The sequence below is a fragment of the Vanellus vanellus genome (genome assembly GCF_965231255.1).
Source record: "Vanellus vanellus genome assembly, chromosome: 6".
Lineage (NCBI taxonomy): Eukaryota > Metazoa > Chordata > Aves > Charadriiformes > Charadriidae > Vanellus > Vanellus vanellus.
The window spans coordinates 36,776,865-36,795,393 of NC_138911.1; the positions used below are offsets into that span (position 1 = coordinate 36,776,865).

Below are 18,529 nucleotides of genomic sequence, written 5' to 3' on the forward strand. Positions count from 1 at the left end.
TGCTCTGGTGCCATAATTTAGCACACTTGAGTGATTTAATAGCATTAGCAAAGCTCATTCCTTATAAACTCTGTATTCAGTAAAGACTGCAATAATAAAATGAAATGCAATAAATATACCAAATAGGGGTATTATGTACAGTAATTCACAAGCTGCATTAGTTTTGGTATTGTAATGTTACTGATTTGAAGAAACATACTGGGATTAAATAGACTGCAGCTACCAAGTCAAAATATTGTAATACAAACGTACACAGTCAGCTACAAAAATAGCACAAGATGGGTCTCGTGAACCTTGAGGCAGAGACTGAAAGAAAAAGACAAGATCACTAAGTATCGAGAAACTTTTCATAATTTCCTATCCAAGGGAAGAATGACAGACACCATTGCTAAACTATCTGAAACTGGACTAGCAAAAATCCAGAAGAACAGTACAGAGAACACCCATGTACTGAGAAAGGATGGACTAGATAAATCTGTTTTTCCCATCTCTCCCAACTTCTCACAATTTTTGTGTGCCACATACTTGCAAAAAAACCCAACAAAACAACCTCCAAAAAAATCAGCTCCGTTTCACGTGCAGGATTTCTGTGTGAGCATGTAGTTATTTTAGATCCCTACAGGATAAACTAGAAGTTTAGGTCTTTTGGGCTGAGGTCAGTATTGTCGTAAGTATGCTTTGGATCTCATTTAAAATATATGCATATATGTAATCCTCTTCTGGCACTGGTCTTGAACTGTTGCAGGGTGGAAAATGAAAATGGAAGAATGCCTCTCCCCTTCCTTTAATTCTGGAAAAGTCTTTAATCATCTCACCAACCGCTGGTATCATCTCAATTAGAGACACTTGGAATGACTAAAAATTTAAAGTGCACACATTTTAGCTCATTTCTTTGTGGGAGCAATACTGTTTCTACTGGTGGGAGGACAACATAACCACTCCATTCTTGGAGAAAAACAAAACAAAACAAAACAAAAAAACACAAAAACCCCCCAGGAAAATAAAACACAAAGAGCCACTATTTTCCTGCCAGTACTGAATACCTCCCCAATCAAACACATCCAATGACAACGCTGTTAGTCCACTGAAGTTCTAGTTGCTGCTACCCATCTATTGGTAGCATAAAGCTCAACTGATACAAATCTGCTCTCAGAAGCAATCCTCCAAATCAAATACAAACAGGCAAGGCTGCCCCCCAAGAAGAGTCATTTTAAGAAAGTCAGAGAGAGTGGATTTTCAAAAGTGTGAAATGATTGCAGAACATTTCAAGACAAATAACGGGACAAATTTGCCTTTCGGTCTGATTGGAAAAGTTTCCTGTGTCACGGTGTAGATAGGGTTACCCCACTTCCAAATTCAGAAAAGAGGTTGTTTGGCCAATCTTAGCAAGGAGACACAAAACAGAATGGGTCATGAGTATCGGTTGAGAGTAAATAGATCCCAGATCCCAAATTAAAGCCCTTTTACTTAGAGAGTCATGCTAGATGCCCAAGTTTTCATATTTTTGCTCTTAAACGTCATGAAGCAGATTCTTAAAGTGTCTAAGCCCTTCCCAGATGCACAGAGGAATACTCCCCCAAGTAAGAATTGCACCTCTTACGATCTTGAGCTGTACAAACTCCAAGCAAATGTGAGCTGCAAGGGAAGCCTGGTATACCTTATCCCGTTTGTGTGAGATTCCTGAGGGAGTAAATAGTTATTCATCAGAGATGCAATATTTTTCTTTGGTACTTTGCAAAAATCTTTTGTTAATCAGGACTATTAGTTCTTATCCCTGGGAAAAATCTTCAAAATTATTTCCAGTGTGTCCTCTCTGATACAGAGATAGCTCTTTTTCCTTTCACTGTGACAGCTTTCCATACTGTTGCGCACTTCCACCCCCAGTCATCTTGCCGTATCTACCTTTGTTGTGTCGTTGTCACATTCAGAAGTGACATCTCATCCCTAATCAAAGGCAAGCTTGGCAGAACGCTTTCTGGTGCTCTTATATCTTAAAATGGGACACCATCCACTAATTTCCTTTTTCCTTTCTTTTATTATCTGCAAGACTCCTCAGCATATAATTCCGACAATTCAAACTGTCAAAAAATTCCTGAATGCAAAAAAAACCCCACATTTTGATTTTCCTTGCCCTTTCTAACATCACTAAAAGCTTTATAGTCCCAATGCTATTTCTGCCGTGCACCTTCAGCTAGCTTCATCCTAGACAGTCCTATCCTGGCTGCCGAGATTGATAAGATCAGGAAATGAGAGGCACTGAAAAAATTATAAATTATCACATTTTCTCTATTCCACAGAAGCTGCTAAATAAGAGAATAGGGAAGGAGAAAGAGGACAGGAGAACTAAGAATGGAAAAATGCAAATGTAGCTAACTTCCTTAACCACTCAAGCACACGCCTCCAGAAACCCAAGAAAACTACAGCTATACATACTCAAGCATCCCATATTCCAGAGTGGGCTTGTCTTCTCCTTAATAACACAAAGTTTCTTAAAACTATAAAGATTAATTTTCTTTTGCTCTGCAAAGGGACAAAATCCTTTCAAAATGTTTTCTCAAGCCTTAAGCACACTTATCGCACAATTACTGACCTTGCTTTCAGTCAATAATTCCATTTTATCCCATATTTTAATTACAAACAGTGCAAATATTTAAGATATGAAATGCTTTTATTGTGAAACGGGTAGGACCAAAGTAACGCCCATGCCTCTCTCACAATAAATTTATAACAGCAGCTTATATGCCATTATTATTCATTATTCAAATTGCACACACAATAAAAAAAAAAAAACAAACAAACAGCAGCTCACTTGCTGACAGAGCGCAGGAGCAATCTCTCGTCCCTCCCTTGGTTGAATGGTCCTCAAATGGGCTATATTAATTTGCCCTTCAGCCTGAGCAGAAAGTTTCTGCGCTTCACCGTGTGGGTAAGCTTACCCTTTTGACAAACGCAGTGAGACCCGTAGTACGCAGGAACAGGTCCCCCCCGCCGCGCTGACTTCCCGCCTCCGTGCATCAGCAGGGTAAGGGACAGCACGTCCAGCAAACACCACATGCCTGTAGCTGCCATAACATCACCTTGCTGATGATGGCGTGTGCAGCGCACGGCTGTGTGAAACACGGCAACAAGAGGACGCTGGTGATCTACTTTATCCCACAAGGGCTGGGACGCTATTTCAATCCTGTAAATGTAAATGTGCCGATGAAAGACTGGAGCACTTTATCCCCGGCATTGACATCAGTCACATGAGAAGCCCAGATGCTCCCTTGATGCCAACACACTGTCGTGGTTTAGGCCAAAATCCGCTACTGGGGACCTGGAGGACCCCAGATGGGACCGACAGATGCTCCCCTCTACCCCTCTTCAAAGAGAGAGGCAGAGGAGGGAAAAGAGACTTATGAGTTTAGAAGGAACTAAAGTACTTTAATGAAATATTAATAATAATAAAAAAATAATGAAAAATATATACAAAACTGTATCAAGCTCCCGAGATGACAGTCACGACACCGGCTGGCACTGGGGCAGTCCCAGGCTGGACTCAGTGACGGACGGGAACTGGATTCCGGATCTGCATTCAGGATGGGGATCACAGGCAGACAAACACAGTCCTCCTCAGACGTCGGCCATTGAAGGAAGAGCCCTGACCCTTTGATCCCACAGTTTTTATACTGAGCATGAGGCAGATGGGATGGAATACCCTGTTGGTCAGTTTTGGGTCACCTGTCCTGTCCACTCCTCCCCGTAGGTGGGACCCCACTATGCTTTTCTGCTTCCAACCCTCCAACGGGGCAAATAACAAAGTTGGTTGGCCTTGGGGGTTATAGCAATAAGCATAAGCAGGAGCCTCTCTGCATGCCATGCCTGGGCATCGGCTATAAACATTGGTCTTATCACTCTGAGAGAGTGAACACTGTCTGCACAATATGCAGTTAATTCCAGTAGTGAGCAGAGGCCCAGCTAAGAAGCGAAGTTACTGAACAAAATTGGTTCTGTTTTACCTCAAACCAGGACACACACTCATAGAAAAATGCTCCTTTCACTCCTGTAACGTGAAGTGTGGAGGCACCAGAATTGTCCAGAACGGGACCATGTTTTCTGTCTACTGCTCCACTGAACTTCACAAAGTTTTCCTGTTCATTTCCCCATTCTTATTCATTCAATTCCATTTTCCATACGGATGGCTAAAAGTCCCAGCTGGTTCCTCAACAGAAGTGCTTAAAAGCTTTGTGTGCCCATCTGACAGCTGCCACCAGGGTAGATTTTCTAACTCCCCCAAACGACCTCATCGTGAACAATACCAGCGTGGGGCTACAAGGCTCCCAAGTCTCTGCTTTGGTGAGCTGGTATGACCTCACAACTCCAAAAGCAGAAGCCTTCCTATGCAAAACTTCTGCCAACACGGCCTGAGTCAAGATGAGGTTTCTTTTGCACTTGAATAAAAGCGTCGGCACACGATGAAGATGCAAGAGCGCGGCGAGATGAAGAGCCTTTCCAGGTAGGGCCAGGCCCAACGCTGCTCTTTGGTGCTGCGACGGGGACTCGGGCCAGACAACCTGATCCCAAGGGGAGAAACCAGCTTCTTCCTCCCTCCTGCTCCGCAGCTGAGAACATTCCTCTTCTCATTCATGCCTGCAGCAGCTGCAAGGGCACTGCTGAAAGCACGCACGGCGGGAAGCACGGAGAGAATAGCTCTGGAAACCTCCAGAGCATGCCAGAGATCCTATCTCCTGCGCAAGACACCACAATCAAGAGCAGCAAGAATCTCTCCTTTGTCTAGACTTCTAAAGTATCTTTTCATAGAACCAAATAAATTTTAAAAACTTTTCTTACTGCAAGTTAGTTTAAAATTCAGATGGGAGCAGGGGAAACACACATGATTTTGAGAACAATTACAAAAAGGCATAAATCCTAACTAATGTGCCCGAGGATTTATATCATGCATGTGAAAGACAAGCAGGGGAAAACAAAAATCTTTGAAAATAAGAGCTCATCATGATTTGGCCAATCTTCACTGGCAGATTTTTAAATGCTTATCAACCATATTCCATTGCTAGATAAAATTTTACAGTTTCATATTAGATTTCTATATACCATCTGCCAACACTAGAAAACAGAAGTACTATAAAGCATCAGACAATACAGAAACTATCATATTCCCTCTCCTCCTCGGGTTTCTTACCCCTCTTTTTGGATTATTTACATCTAGTACCATATACAAAAAATAATTGTGCCTACAAATCCCATTCTAACTGATTAATTACCTGTAGGTACATGAGAATCTACTTAATTCTAAATCCCTACAGACTTGCCACCTTTCTTCCCTAAAAGAGTCCCATCTCAAACTGCTTTCTCCTTCGGGGGCATCTTTTAAAGATGACTTTATGAACAGCAGCAGTAGCTAGACCACATAGCAGTGGTCAGTGGGAGGTTTTAAGAGCTGGAGTCACTTTATCTTCTTGGTTCTTCAGAATTGGGATGTGACACCTGCAGCCATGAGAAGAGGACTGCTATACACGTGTTGTTTGAAGAAAAGATTCAAAGCCTCAAATGTAAATAGGTCTCTTAGACCCACAGGCAGATAACAAAGATCTAGAGAGAAACAGAGATTAATACACTTTTCTTCCTGTGTTCCCCATTTACTGACTTCTCCAATGAGCACACTAGTTTTGTGAATTTTCCCTGCCGCTCCCCAGATACATTGAGGAGACACCTCCTGCAGCACGGGGGCCGCGGAAGGGCAGATCCCCAAAATTCCAAAGTGGCAGTGGTAACACCCAGAGCCTTCTCTGGATCCTGCCCTTGCTCCGCAAGAGAGAAGGTTGTCAAACACACTGAGGTAACACCATACCACCTCCACATCGCAATACCAACACCAACTTTGCTTTCATATAAATGGCTGCTCGTCACGGCTTATAAATCCATATGGAAGCGAGGATATTATGGGCCAAATTTTCAAACACTTCTCTATTAGAGAACAAATAAAGTCATACCACCTCCTTATTTTCCTGGTTGTGGAGTTACAGGTATAACTGTTTTACATGCGATTTCTTCACAGAGCTGTGCCATATCACTTAAAGAAAATCCACTGTAAACCACCGCTGTCATTTGGCAGTGTCATTTGGCACTGTCATTAGCTTTTAAATTCAGGAATTAGCATTCTAAATCGCCTCTCTTACGACACGCACCACTGCCTGATACTCAAATTCTGGTTACGTTTGGCATTACAAATTGGGGAATAAAATACAAAGAAAATTATAGGTATTTTTAGTCAGATCTATACGAATCCAGATGTCTACCATATTATTGCATAAAAAAGTGTAGCTTTACCATTTTCATTTTATGTTACAAATTTGAGATGTCCATATTAAATTTTGAAATCATATTTCCTGGGCTATTTTATTTCAGCAATTTGAAAAAAAATAAACAAACCAACAACCCCTGAAAGCAGAGACCAGTAGAGTGATGTTGGGGTTTGACTTTGTTAAATGTCAGGCCCATAACACCGCATTTGATTAAAGTCATGTGTGCTTCAGCAAAAGCAGTCCCAATTGTGAATGTAACTTCATGTCTCAACTGCAGCAGGACTTCCTCTGTAGAACAGATACAATAACCCAAATCCCAAATGACTGTGTGGTCTCTTTGCACTGAACTGAGACTACAGAGCAGCCCCGAAGCAGCAGAATTGGCTGTGGCCAGCCCAGGGGCGTGCTGCTAGCCCAGGGGCTCCTGCACTGCTCCCCCGGGATGCTGGCGCAGGGGACGTCAACCAGAGTAAAGAGGAGGCAGACATCCCACTGCCGTGTGTGCGGACACCCAGATACACACTCCCCTGTGTCAATAATTACTACTTCTCGTCACCCAAGGAAGTCCAAATATATTTGGGTATAAGCATAGCCTGCACTAGCCCAAAAGCACATGGGTGCAAAGGTCATTTCTGCACTGGTTTCACTGGGTACATTCACACGCGAAAGTTTTGGCAACTTTCTAACAAGGAGATTTTACTGTCCCCGCAGGAAACAAGCAGTAGTCCCGCAGGTATGTTACAGGCCAGACAGCAAGGTCATCCAGCACTCTCTGCCTCAGTTTTCTTATTAGGAAAATGTAAAGAAAATAGGCATTATTAACATGCAGGAGTAATCTGCATAATTTCGCAGATGGTAGATTTCATGCAAAGTGCTATTTGTACAGAGTCTGTGCTGACAGGTCATTAACTACCAGTTGTTAGTAGAAATATTAGCATAATGTTACAGACTTTTGAGTTTTATCATCTCAGCGAGGCAAACAGTAACTACCTTTTTCTAAAACAATAAACAAGTACTTATTTCCTTTCAAAATAATCAAATAAACCCCAGCCTTTTCTCAGTAGCATTAAGCAGTCACTGCAGGAGAGCCGAAAGCCTCCCAAAGAGAAATCATATTTTCTTATTCCTACAAACAATCAGGACATCATTTAAGAGACATCATTTAATGTTGTCACTGAGGCTGACAGCATGGCACCTCTTTTGCAGATTGAAAACCTCAGACTCTCTGGGCTGTCATGCCAGCACCTTCGCCACCCATCCTCTCATTTTGAAGTGCTTTTAAGAAATAAAAACAAAACAACCAAGTCAAACACAAACAAACCGCAAACAACCCCAACAAACAGCCTGTCTGTTGCATTGAGCTGTACAGGAGGCAATGAAAATGTAGGGAGATGATATTTGCAAAACGAAAACAGGACTTCACATTTCCCATTATGAAGTGCTATAAAGTGCCCGAGCTGAGCTACTGGTGCCCCCGTGCGTTTAAGCGAGATTTTACTGTTCTCCTACGCATGGTATAGTAGTCCCGAAATTTGCATTATACACGTATTCCCTCCCCCCTTCCCCCTCCAAACCGCTTAAATATTGGCACAAACTTATAAGCACGCAAGGAAAGAAGAAAACATGTGGTCTCTTACTTCATAAACTCCCTGCCAGGCAGAAAAAATAACTTTATGGTTTTTAAACGTTACAGGCATTTCTTTAGGTTATTCTTTTGTCCTCTATTAACATAGATAAAGCCCCCCTTCCTGTCTATCGAAAACTTGAATATAGCCCAGGGGTGCTTGTACAGTATTTTAGGGATAAACCTAAACAGTAACTACAGAAACACAGTACTCATTAAAAATTCCTCTTTCGCTTTTCTGTTTTTTCTCTATCTTTACAGATACTGCTAAGTGACTCCAATGCAGCCTTCTGAAAAGACAAATTAACAAGGAGAGTGAATATCGTTAGAGAAATTAAAGTAGTTAATATGGCTTTATTACTTTTAGGAACAGCGGGGGGTGCGCAGAATGAAAATCTATTAAGCGGTCGGCAAAAACCAGCTGCTCCCGCGATCCCACCTCGGGTGTTAAAAACATCTTCGCTCGACGCTCATCACGCAGTGTTTGGCTTCTGCCTCGCTGACGCGCCACGCACCATCTGCCGGCTGCCCTACACAAGTACCAGGAATCAGCCAGCAAATTCCCATTTTTGTGGCATATTTATCCAGCGAACGGCTCCCACTCCGCTAACAGAGCCCCAGGAAAGGAGGAGAGCTCACGCTGCCCCCGCGCCTCCCTGCGGGCTCGGGGCGGAGAAGCCATTGTCCCCAGGCGGCTCCCACCGCCATCACCACTGCCACCGGGAGAGAAAAGCCACCGCGCTCACAGGCCTCTGGACCTCCGAGCTCCCCTTGGATTACACACAGCTCCAACTTCACAGCAGCTTCTCGGAAGATTAAACTCGTTGTTGGGCATTTTCTAGACTCTACTCCTATTTTAGCAGCTTGACCTGAGGTAACAGGTAAAATGACAAATGCAAAGGGAAGAAGGAAATAAAACCCCCGTGTATTTATAGATTTCACAGAACGGTCAGGGTTGGAAGGGACCTCTGGAGATCATCTAGTCCAGCCCCCCCGCCAGGGCAGGGTCACCTACAGCAGGTTGCACAGGACGGCATCCAGGCGGGTTTGGAATGTCTCCAGTGTGGGAGACTCCACAACCTCTCTGAACAAGAGGTAACGGGCACAAGCTTGAACATAAGAAGTTCCATCTTAACATGAGGAGGAACTTCTTTACTTTGGAAGTGGCTCAACATAAGAAAAGGCAGTAACCTCCTTCAATTAACAAGCTGTACTTTTTCTTTTTTCCTATCCATCAAGAAGAAAACTATCTGACCACTTAGGAAAGAGAGCACACGCTGCTTAATGTATTTTCTGAAAAGTGTCCATCTTTTAGTTGTGTTTGGTACAGAGCAAGTTTCTGACTTCGCTTACTGCAGCCAAGGCAGCCCTAAGCTTTTTTCAGGAAAGGGTAGGGGGGGAAAGACCACATACAGTTCCTTGCAACACATCCACCCTCTGGTTTTTAGCATGTTAAAGTCAAAATATGATGATTAACATTGGAAAAAATGTAGATAGCAGAGATGGAAAATGGGCATAATTAGGAAATTTGCTTATGAACTAATAGCAATAGTATTTTTGTTACATATAAAATTATTAAGATCTTATTCAGCTGGAAAAGGTTATTATAATAATTACTCAAATTCGCAAACATTTCATTACAATCAGGCTGCTAGTATAAACTTGTCTATATTATGGCAGCCTAAACTTGTTTCCAAATTCCGAAGCCACAGAAATTAATTTTTCCTGACACCACCTCGTTTGCAAGCGTACACATATAATGGGTGAAATCTTGGCCTTTTGAAAATCAGTGGTACTTTGGGAATCCTGGCTCAGCTGAACCTGATGGCACCCGCAGCTACCACCACTGCTGCAGGTCTACGCTGCTGGGGCAATTTCTGACAGAAACATTTCGTTAAGTAAAACAATTTTCTGTAGGAACATACTAAATTTATTAAGCTCTGTTTGCTAAGATAAAGGTTTTTTTACGCCGAGATGCATTATCTGGTCAAAATAAGAAACAGATGCACTCCAGAACAGTTAGTGGGTTGACGATGAGGACGCTGGCATGGGATGAACCAGGTTTTAAACCATCTACATTGGTCACTGCAACCTACAGTCTGAAAAATGGCCGGAAGTCAACACTCCTGGCGGCTCAGAATTTCTCATAAATAATAAGTTTCATACTCAATTCTACTCTCTACTCCTTTCAGGCAAAAATTCCCAACAAAGACGGCACCTCAGGAGAGTAGTTAGCAAATTACCACTTTGACATGGTGGTATTTAGCATGAAAAGCCTATGTTGCTGTGACATATTCCAATTATTATTAAACCTCTGTCTTCCCTTCCCCCTTAGTTTTCCCTCGTATTATCTTGTAGATTTTTTTAGGAATTATTAGCCAGTGATAACAGTGTAACTATGTTGTGGAAAGCCCACAAGTGAATCCTTCAGAATCTGAAACCTCATACTGATGTGCTCTAAAGACTCATGCAGTTTTTTCTATAGCTCCACCATAAATTACTTATTGTTCCTGTCGATACCATTGGAAACATCAATCACAAGTCCTCTCTTAATCCTCCTCAATACTCCTGTCAGCCGACACCTGTGCTACAGGCACAGGATTTTTTTTTTGCTTAAACATTACAGCCCTTGGCACGGTTTTTTGCGCTGCTCAGTTCACCTACTTGCACAGTGGCCAAGAAGTATCTGAGACACAAGCGAGCTGTAAGAGCTCACCAGCATCAGAAACATCTTCCAGAAAGTCACAGAATCATAGAATGGTTTAGGTTGGAAGGGACCTTGAAGATCATCTAGTTCCAAACCCCCCTGCCATAGGCAGGGACACTTCCCACTAGACCAGGATGCTCAAAGCCCCATCCAGCCTGGCTTTAAGCACCTCCAGGGATGGGGCATCTACAACTTCTCTGGGCAACCTGTTCCAGTGCCTCACCACCCTCAGAGTGAAAAACTTCTTCCTAATATCTAATCTAAATCTACATTCTTCCAGTTTGAAGACATTCCCCTTCATCCTATCTCTACATGTCTTTGTAAAAAGTCCCTCCTCAGCTCTCCTGTAGGCCCCCTTTAGGTACTGGAAGGTCGCAATAAGATCTCCCCGGAGCCTTCTCTTCTCCAGGCTGAGCAACCCCAACTCTCTCAGCCTCTCCTCATAGGAGAGGCGCTCCAGCCCTCTGATCTGCACCAGTATAGGTTAGGGGCGGACCTGCTGGGAAGTAGCTCTGAGGAGAAGGATCTGGGGGTCCTAGTAGACAGTAAATTATCTATGTGCCCTTGTTGCCAAAAAGGCCAATGGAATCCTGGGCTGCATAGGGAAGAGTGTGACCAGTAGGTCGAGGGAGGTCATTCTCCCCCTCTACTCTGCACTGGTGAGGCCACAACTGGAATACTGTGTCCAGTTTCGGGCTCCCCAGTTCAAGAGGGACAGGGAACTGCTGGAGTGAGTCCAGCGAAGGGCAACTAAGATGATTAAGGGCTTGGAGCATCTGCCTTATGAGGAAAGGCTGAGAGAGCTGGGACTCTTTAGCCTGGAGAAGAGAAGGCTGAGGGGAGACCTTATTATGGCGTACAAGTATCTAAAGGGTGGGTTGAAGGAGGATGGAGCCAGGCTCTTTTCAATGGTTCCCAGTGACAGGACGAGGGGCAATGGGCACAAGTTAGAACACAGGAAGTTCTGTTCAAATACACGGAAAAACTTCTTTACGGTGAGGGTGACAGAGCACTGGCACAGGCTGCCCAGGGAGGTTGTGGAGTCCCCTTCTCTGGAGATTTTCAAGACCCGCCTGGATGCAGTCCTGAGTAATGTGCTCTGGGCAATCCTGCTTTAGCAGGGGAGTTGGACTAGATGATCTCTAGAGGTCCCTTCCAACTCTGAAAACTCCATGATTCCGTGATCATCTTTGTGACCCTCCTCTGGACCCACTCCAACAGGTCCACATCCTTCTTATGTTGTGGACTCCAGAGCTGGATGCAGTACTCCAGGTAGGGTCTCACCAGAGTAGTAGAGTAGAGAGGAAGAATCACCCCCCTTGACCTGCTGGTCTGTTTAGCAGAGAAGATGGAGCTTCCTTCTCTGAAGAAATTCTGTTTCTACATACCACATGATGGAATTTCACAAAATGTGCATAAGATCCCAGCCTCCCCCCCAAAACAAACCAAAACAAACCAACACCCCACACCCCTCAGTTCAGAAAGCTGATGATATTTTTACTATACTGAGCGTTACACTTCATCTGCCCATAACAGGTCAATGCCTCGTGGGAGTCCTCGTTCAAATGCCTCCTGTCCTCATTCCTGGCCAGAGGACAAGGTCCTTGCTTGAATCCAGTTCCTATTCTGTTTTGTTCCAAAAACATTGGCTGACTGGAACCACTGGGAGGTCAGGAATGTCAGGCCCCTGACAATACCCAAGTAGTGGGCAGACTGTGGGGAAAATGGTGAATACTGCGTTTTTTCAGGCAGATACAATATGTACGCCAATCTCTTAGAGAACTAGACTGCTTGGAATAAATGTCTTACCACGCCATTTTAGCAGTTCCATTTCCAAAGTAGACACCTAACAGAAAGCCAAACCCATTGTGCAGGTTCTCCCCTCAAATTACGCAAAAACAAATATTCAAAGAGGATGAAACAGAGCATTGCTAACTGATTAGTGATTGGTATATTAAATTCATAAGTCTTTCACAATGTAATAGTTAAAATCACTGGTACAGAATGAAATGCAAGTTTTGTTGGATTAGCTAACCCTTAATTCATGGTCTATATTTAAAGATATACTCATGGTGAAAATTTACTGAATTATATGTACTTTTTTAAAAACGCAGTACGAGAAAATACCGTGCAGTATAGACATAAGACCATGTTAATCTTGAAACTGAAACCAACACTTTCAAAACTCTTTCTTAAGGTGAAGTTTCTAATCAGATACATTTAAGAGAGATCTATCTATCTGTCTATCGGTTGACACGTATCATCACAAGAAATCAAAGAAAGAGCAAGTGATTACTACCTGAAAAAATTACCGCAAAACACTCTGAAAAGCAGTGTTTGACACGAGGGCCTGATTTTCGTGTCTATTTCTACACTGATCGATAGCGTCCACCTCTCAAGGCTTTTTTGCTTTTGCAGAAATTTCTCAATAGGCTGTTAAATATCCGCGGTAGACTTGAATAAAGAGATTCATCCTCATCTGATCAAGAGGGGAATGTTAAATATGATAAGTAAACTGGATTTATCATCTTTCAGTTTCACTCTGTTCTATACACATAAGTTATTTTTATTTTAAAAGGGGAAAAAAATAAAAGAAAATAAAGAGGAGAAAAAAAAAGGTTTGTCCAAACTGCTTTTTGTGGAAGACTGTATGAATGATTGGAAAACTAGTATTATTTGAGTCTCACAAGCACCAAAAAAAGTTTCAATACTTAAAAGAAGAGATTCTTAATATGGTTTTGCTGACATTTTAATTAGAAAGTAACAGCAAGCTGAGATGAAATAGTTGTCAGAGATCCAGGTTTGCTTATCTTTTCTAAGGTTTAAAAAACCCTATATTCTGGGGAAAAAGGGGAGATGGAGAGGAAAGTTACTCACTTCTACCAGTCTGTCCCAATTTCTCTACATACAAACACTCGTAAAGGAGGAAGAAAGGGCACAGACCAAGTTTTACTCCTTAAGACTAATCTCTGTCTTTCAAGTTTGCAGAAAGGCATATGTCCATCCAAGTTTCTTTAAAAAATATATAAACTTAGGTCTGCAATTATCTGGTAGAAATGCCTACTCTGCTTTAAACTTCTCCTTGGTCTGCATTATGGCAATTGTATCTCTCTGGCTAGTACAGTCTGTAGATCTGAATGGGGACAAAATAAAGGGCAGGGAGTTATGAACTGTGAAGACTCGCTACAGTGTGTCAAATTGGTTTAATTATGATAGGACTGTTTTGAGAGTTGCTGCTCCATTTTGATGTTCTCACATAAACTACAATATTCGGACTTGCATACCTTCTACCTTTTGCTGTAATCCCAAAAAAAAAAGCTAGTTTCATAGAATCATAGAATCGCTGAGGTTGGAAGGGACGTTTAAGATCATCAAGTCCAACCATTAACCTACCCTGACAAAACCACTTCTAAACCACATCCCCGAGTACCACATCTACCCTTTTTTTAAACACCTCCAGGGATGGTGAATCCACCACCTCCCTGGGCAGCCTATTCCAATGTTTAATAACCCTTTCAGTGAAAAAATTTTTCCTAATATCCAATCTAAACCTCCCCTGACATAACTTAAACCCATTTCCTCTCATCCTATCACTTGTCACCAGGGAGAAGAGGTCAGCCCCCATCTCTCTACAACCTCCTTTCACGTAGTTGTAGAGGGTGATAAGATCTCCCCTCAGCCTCCTCTTCTCCAGGCTAAACATCCCCAGTTCCCTCAGTCGTTCCTCAGAAGACTCGTCCTCCAGATCCCTCACCAGCTTCGTTGCCCTTCTCTGGACATGCTCCAACACCTGAACACAGTACTCGAGGTGGGGCCCCACCAGTGCCGAGTACAGGGGGACGATCACTTCCCTAGTCCTGCTCACCACACTATTCCTGATACAGGCTAGGATGCTGTTGGCCTTCTTGGCCACCTGGGCACACTGCTGGCTCACATTCAGCCGGCCATCCACCAATACCCCCAGGTCCTTTTCTGCCAGGCAGCTTTCCAGCCACTGTTCCCCAAGCCTGTGGCACTGCATGGGGTTGTTGTGGCCCAAGCGCAGGACCCGGCACGTGGCCTTGTTGAACCTTATACTATTGGCCTCAGCCCATCAGTCCAGCCTGTCCAGATCCCTCTGCAGACCCATCCTACCCTCAAGCAGATCAACACGCCACCTAGCTTAGTGTCATCTACGAACTTACTGAGGGTGCACTCGATTCCCTCATCCAGACCATTGATAAAGATATTAAACAGAACTGGCCCCAGTTTATTACAATTCAAATCGCAATACGTTGCAACATCATCCTAACAGCCTAGCATTTGAGCCAGGTTTTTCAGATGGTTTACACAGTTATAAAAGACCGATCCAAGGAAAATTTACTCACACAGAGCGAGACCAGAAGCACAGCCCAAAAAACCAAACCTGAGCCCAGAGCTTTCATCACAGCAGCACAGTGTCGAGGTGCTACTTGCAGATGGAGGGAGAGGAGCGCCTGTGTCCCTTCCACCCCTGGAGCCCTGGCGTCCCCCTGCGCCCCAGCACTGGTCCTGTCCCACGGAGGGCTGCACGGGGTTCTGCACCCACCTTATAAAGTTTCTCCCTTTATCTTGCATGACACCACAAACATTTGACCTCTTCTGGACCGCAAATGTTTCAAAAAAATCCATGAGATTTGGGCTGTATAGCTCATGTTTTTTTTCATGTGAAAAATATACATGATATATTTTATACACACTATTGGGGAAGAATTTAGTAAACCCGTTGTTTTGAGGTACTAGAGACCAGACACTTCAAAGACAATATGTCTTTTGCTACAAAGCCTGTACATTAAAAAAAAACCATTACGTCTGCCAAAATCATTACATTAAGGAAGGTGAAGGATGGATGATGATTTTAAAACAAAGATCAGGAAACAATCATGTTGAAGAAGTCCGTGATTTTAAGCTCAGGATATTCTGCACGTATATGCAAAACAATAATTCTTACCAAAGGATACTAATACATTCATCATAACTCAAAGTAGAAATTAGCTACCTTCAATGCTCTGCGGACCAACTAGATTCATAGCCTGGTGTGCTGGATATTCTACTCGGGGTCTGGCAATGCCCAATTGCTCCATAACCCCATGGAGGAGCCTCTGAATATCCGCTTCAGAAACCCTGTCAGGGGTCCTCGGGCTGTGGCTAAAAGCCGAGGCCAATCCAAACGCCAGCAGAAATAGCATGTTACAACGCAAGGTGGTTGTCATTCTGGTAGCCACCTGTCCCCTGTGAAAAAGAAAGGAATGTAATTATAAACAACAGTGGAAAAAAAGCCCAGTCCGCATGCCAGAAATAACTTCTGATCTTACTACTGCACGTCACAGCTTACTACCACAGCTTCCAGGTAAGCTGAGAACTTGGGGGGAGTGGGGGGAAGTGTTGGGGAGAAGCGGGGGGAATAGGGTGGATAGGTTCTTCTCTTCTAAAAAAAAAAAAAACCAAACCCAAAATTAAGTAGCAATCTGCAGAAATCAATTTCCCGATTTGTGTTTGCCCACAACGGTCATCCACAGTCACTACAAACAAAATGGACCCGCTGTTTAAATTAATGAGAAAATACGTTCCCCCCCCGCCCCATGTTTATTACGCTCTTTTATAAAGCTCTGGGCTAAAAGCAGAGCATTCCTCAGCCAGGAGCTGTATTTCCAAGCTCTGCTCTTGTACTGTCTGAAAAATAAATCACTAGAAACTGCTGAAGGACCCGCATCTTTCATTTGTACCTGAAGACGAGAGGCTCCCTACTCCATACGCATCATCTGCCCCACCTGAAGCAAATAGGTTTGTTTCATTTGTTCCCTTGAATACCTTCCACTAAATGGCCGCACAGTGCAGTTTAATTAAGGGAAAAAAAAAAAAAAAAAACCAACCAAACAAAACCCAAGCACCACTTACTGTCCTCTTTGAGATGCTGAATTTTAACCAGCACGCTTGTTCTGAAAGCTCCTTTCCCCCTCACATCACAAGTACAATGCCTTCCACTCCCTTAAATAAACAAACACAAAAAGACAACCTCAAATCCCCCTTGTCTTCCTTAAAACCCACGCAGCTGCCCGATTTCCCCACGCCAGACGTTCGAAGATGCTCCAGAGCTCCAACCACCCCGCGCAAAGGCACCTGAAAGCGTCTTTAAGGCAAAAATGGCTGGAAAAATAAAAAAAAAAAAAAAAAAAAAAAAATAACCCAAACAAAAAAAAAAACCAAACCCAACCGAAAAAGACCAAACCAACCCACAACGCCGGAAATATTCCCCGCTGCGCCTGTGCGCGGCTCCACCACCCCCACACCACCGCTTACCCCCCCAGCCCCCCCCCAAAAATAAACCCCAGAGGCCGCCCCTCCGCTCCGTCAGCCTCTGCCGGGAGAGCCGCGCGCGAGCAGGGCCACCTTTTGCCCGTTTTTTTTGGGGGGGGGCGGGGGGGAGGGAGAAATATCCCGTTTTCTACAAAATAGTCCCCGTTAGCCCGCTGCCCCCCGCTGCTCCCATGGAAACCCGGCCCGTAACCCCCTTCCCAGGGCAGCCCCGCAGCGGCACGGAGCCCCCCCCCCCCAGCCCGGCGCTCACCTCCCGCTGCCGGCGCAGCTCCGCGGGTGCGGCCGCTCCGCGGGTGCGCATCCTCCGTGCGCAGCCGCGGCCCCTCGTCCCCCCTCCCCCCCTTTCTCCTCCCCGTGCGAGATATTCGAGATGTCCCTTTCCAGCTAAACACAATAGTCTAAAAATAAACGGAAGGTTATTGATGGATTAACAGTTATAGAAATAAGATGGTAAATATTCCCAGGATTGCGTCTCTCTTCCCGCTGTGATTTCTCTCCCCGGAATAATATGATCAGTGATAGTGTTGCCTAAGTGCAGGTTTAAAAGATAACAACATGGCAACCGTCTCCAAGCCCTTGCAAGTAAAGGTCTCTGGGTTAAGCAAATCTGTACACATTGTCCATAGCAGAGGCTAACAAAAAGACAGCTGTAAAAGGATGGTGCTAAATGAAGTCTATCATTTAATAGCACTTGGCAAAATGCTAATTTCTAAAAGCTATTTTACGTAATACGTCTTCACTGCTACTGACATGAGCGTGACGTGTTCGGTTTTAGGATAACTATCTACAGAAAAACTCTGAGATTATACCCCATAAACCACAACAGCTCCAGGAACTACATTTCAAGTGTAGATAACTCTCTTTTGCTGGTCTCTGGTACGTCATATACATCCGTAACTTGCAGGATTAAACACTGGGGAGCCCTATTGGGCATCTAGTGTTTCTTATCTTTCTACAAAACATGATCAACTTTACGTAAACAGATGCATGCCTAACCTGTTCTGTAAAACCTCTAGAAACAGAGCCTACAACTTTGACAATCTTCCCTGGTGTTTAGGGGTTTGTCAGGCCCCTACCAAAATCTCCCATTTCTGACCCTTAAGTCTACTGGTTCAAGACCAACTTGCATTGATGATCAAAAATAGCTTACTGCTCCATCCATGACACATTGCCAAAGCTACATTAGCCTGCAAAATATTTGGTACGTTGACAGAAAAAAAATCTCAAGTCTTGATCTTTCAAACATGAATCGATGTGACAGCTCACTGTTACTGAAGGCGTCATCTTATTTTCTTCCTCGTGACATTGCCTTTATCTCCTTCTGTTCTATTTCCATCTCCCACCTCCTTGCATCAGCTATGACAGCTGGCAGTTGCTTTGCTGAGCCTTATTTATCTTGGTGAAATGATACAAACTGTGGTGCTCTGATACCCACATTCAGCCTACTGGGGGGTCAGAGCACAGAGCTGAGACCAGGGAGAAGCAGCTTCCACTTTGGATGGTGGTGAACTGTTATGTTGGCTCCCTTATTTCATGAAACTGAAGCTTCCAATACTTAAC

General features: G+C 43.8%; 1 protein-coding gene across 1 annotated transcript in view; it reads right to left on the reverse strand.

The window, feature by feature from the left end:
- Positions 1-17,270, reverse strand: part of SCG5 (secretogranin V) — a gene marked incomplete at its 5' end in the record, with an annotated part of 33,070 nt that extends 15,800 nt beyond the window's left edge. Inside the window, 2 exons of the mRNA XM_082484981.1 lie at positions 15,651-15,876; positions 17,220-17,270. Of these exons, the coding sequence (XP_082341107.1) occupies positions 15,651-15,876; positions 17,220-17,270 (277 nt within the window). The remainder of the gene's footprint in view (positions 1-15,650; positions 15,877-17,219) is intronic.
- Positions 17,271-18,529: the final 1,259 nt, after the last annotated feature.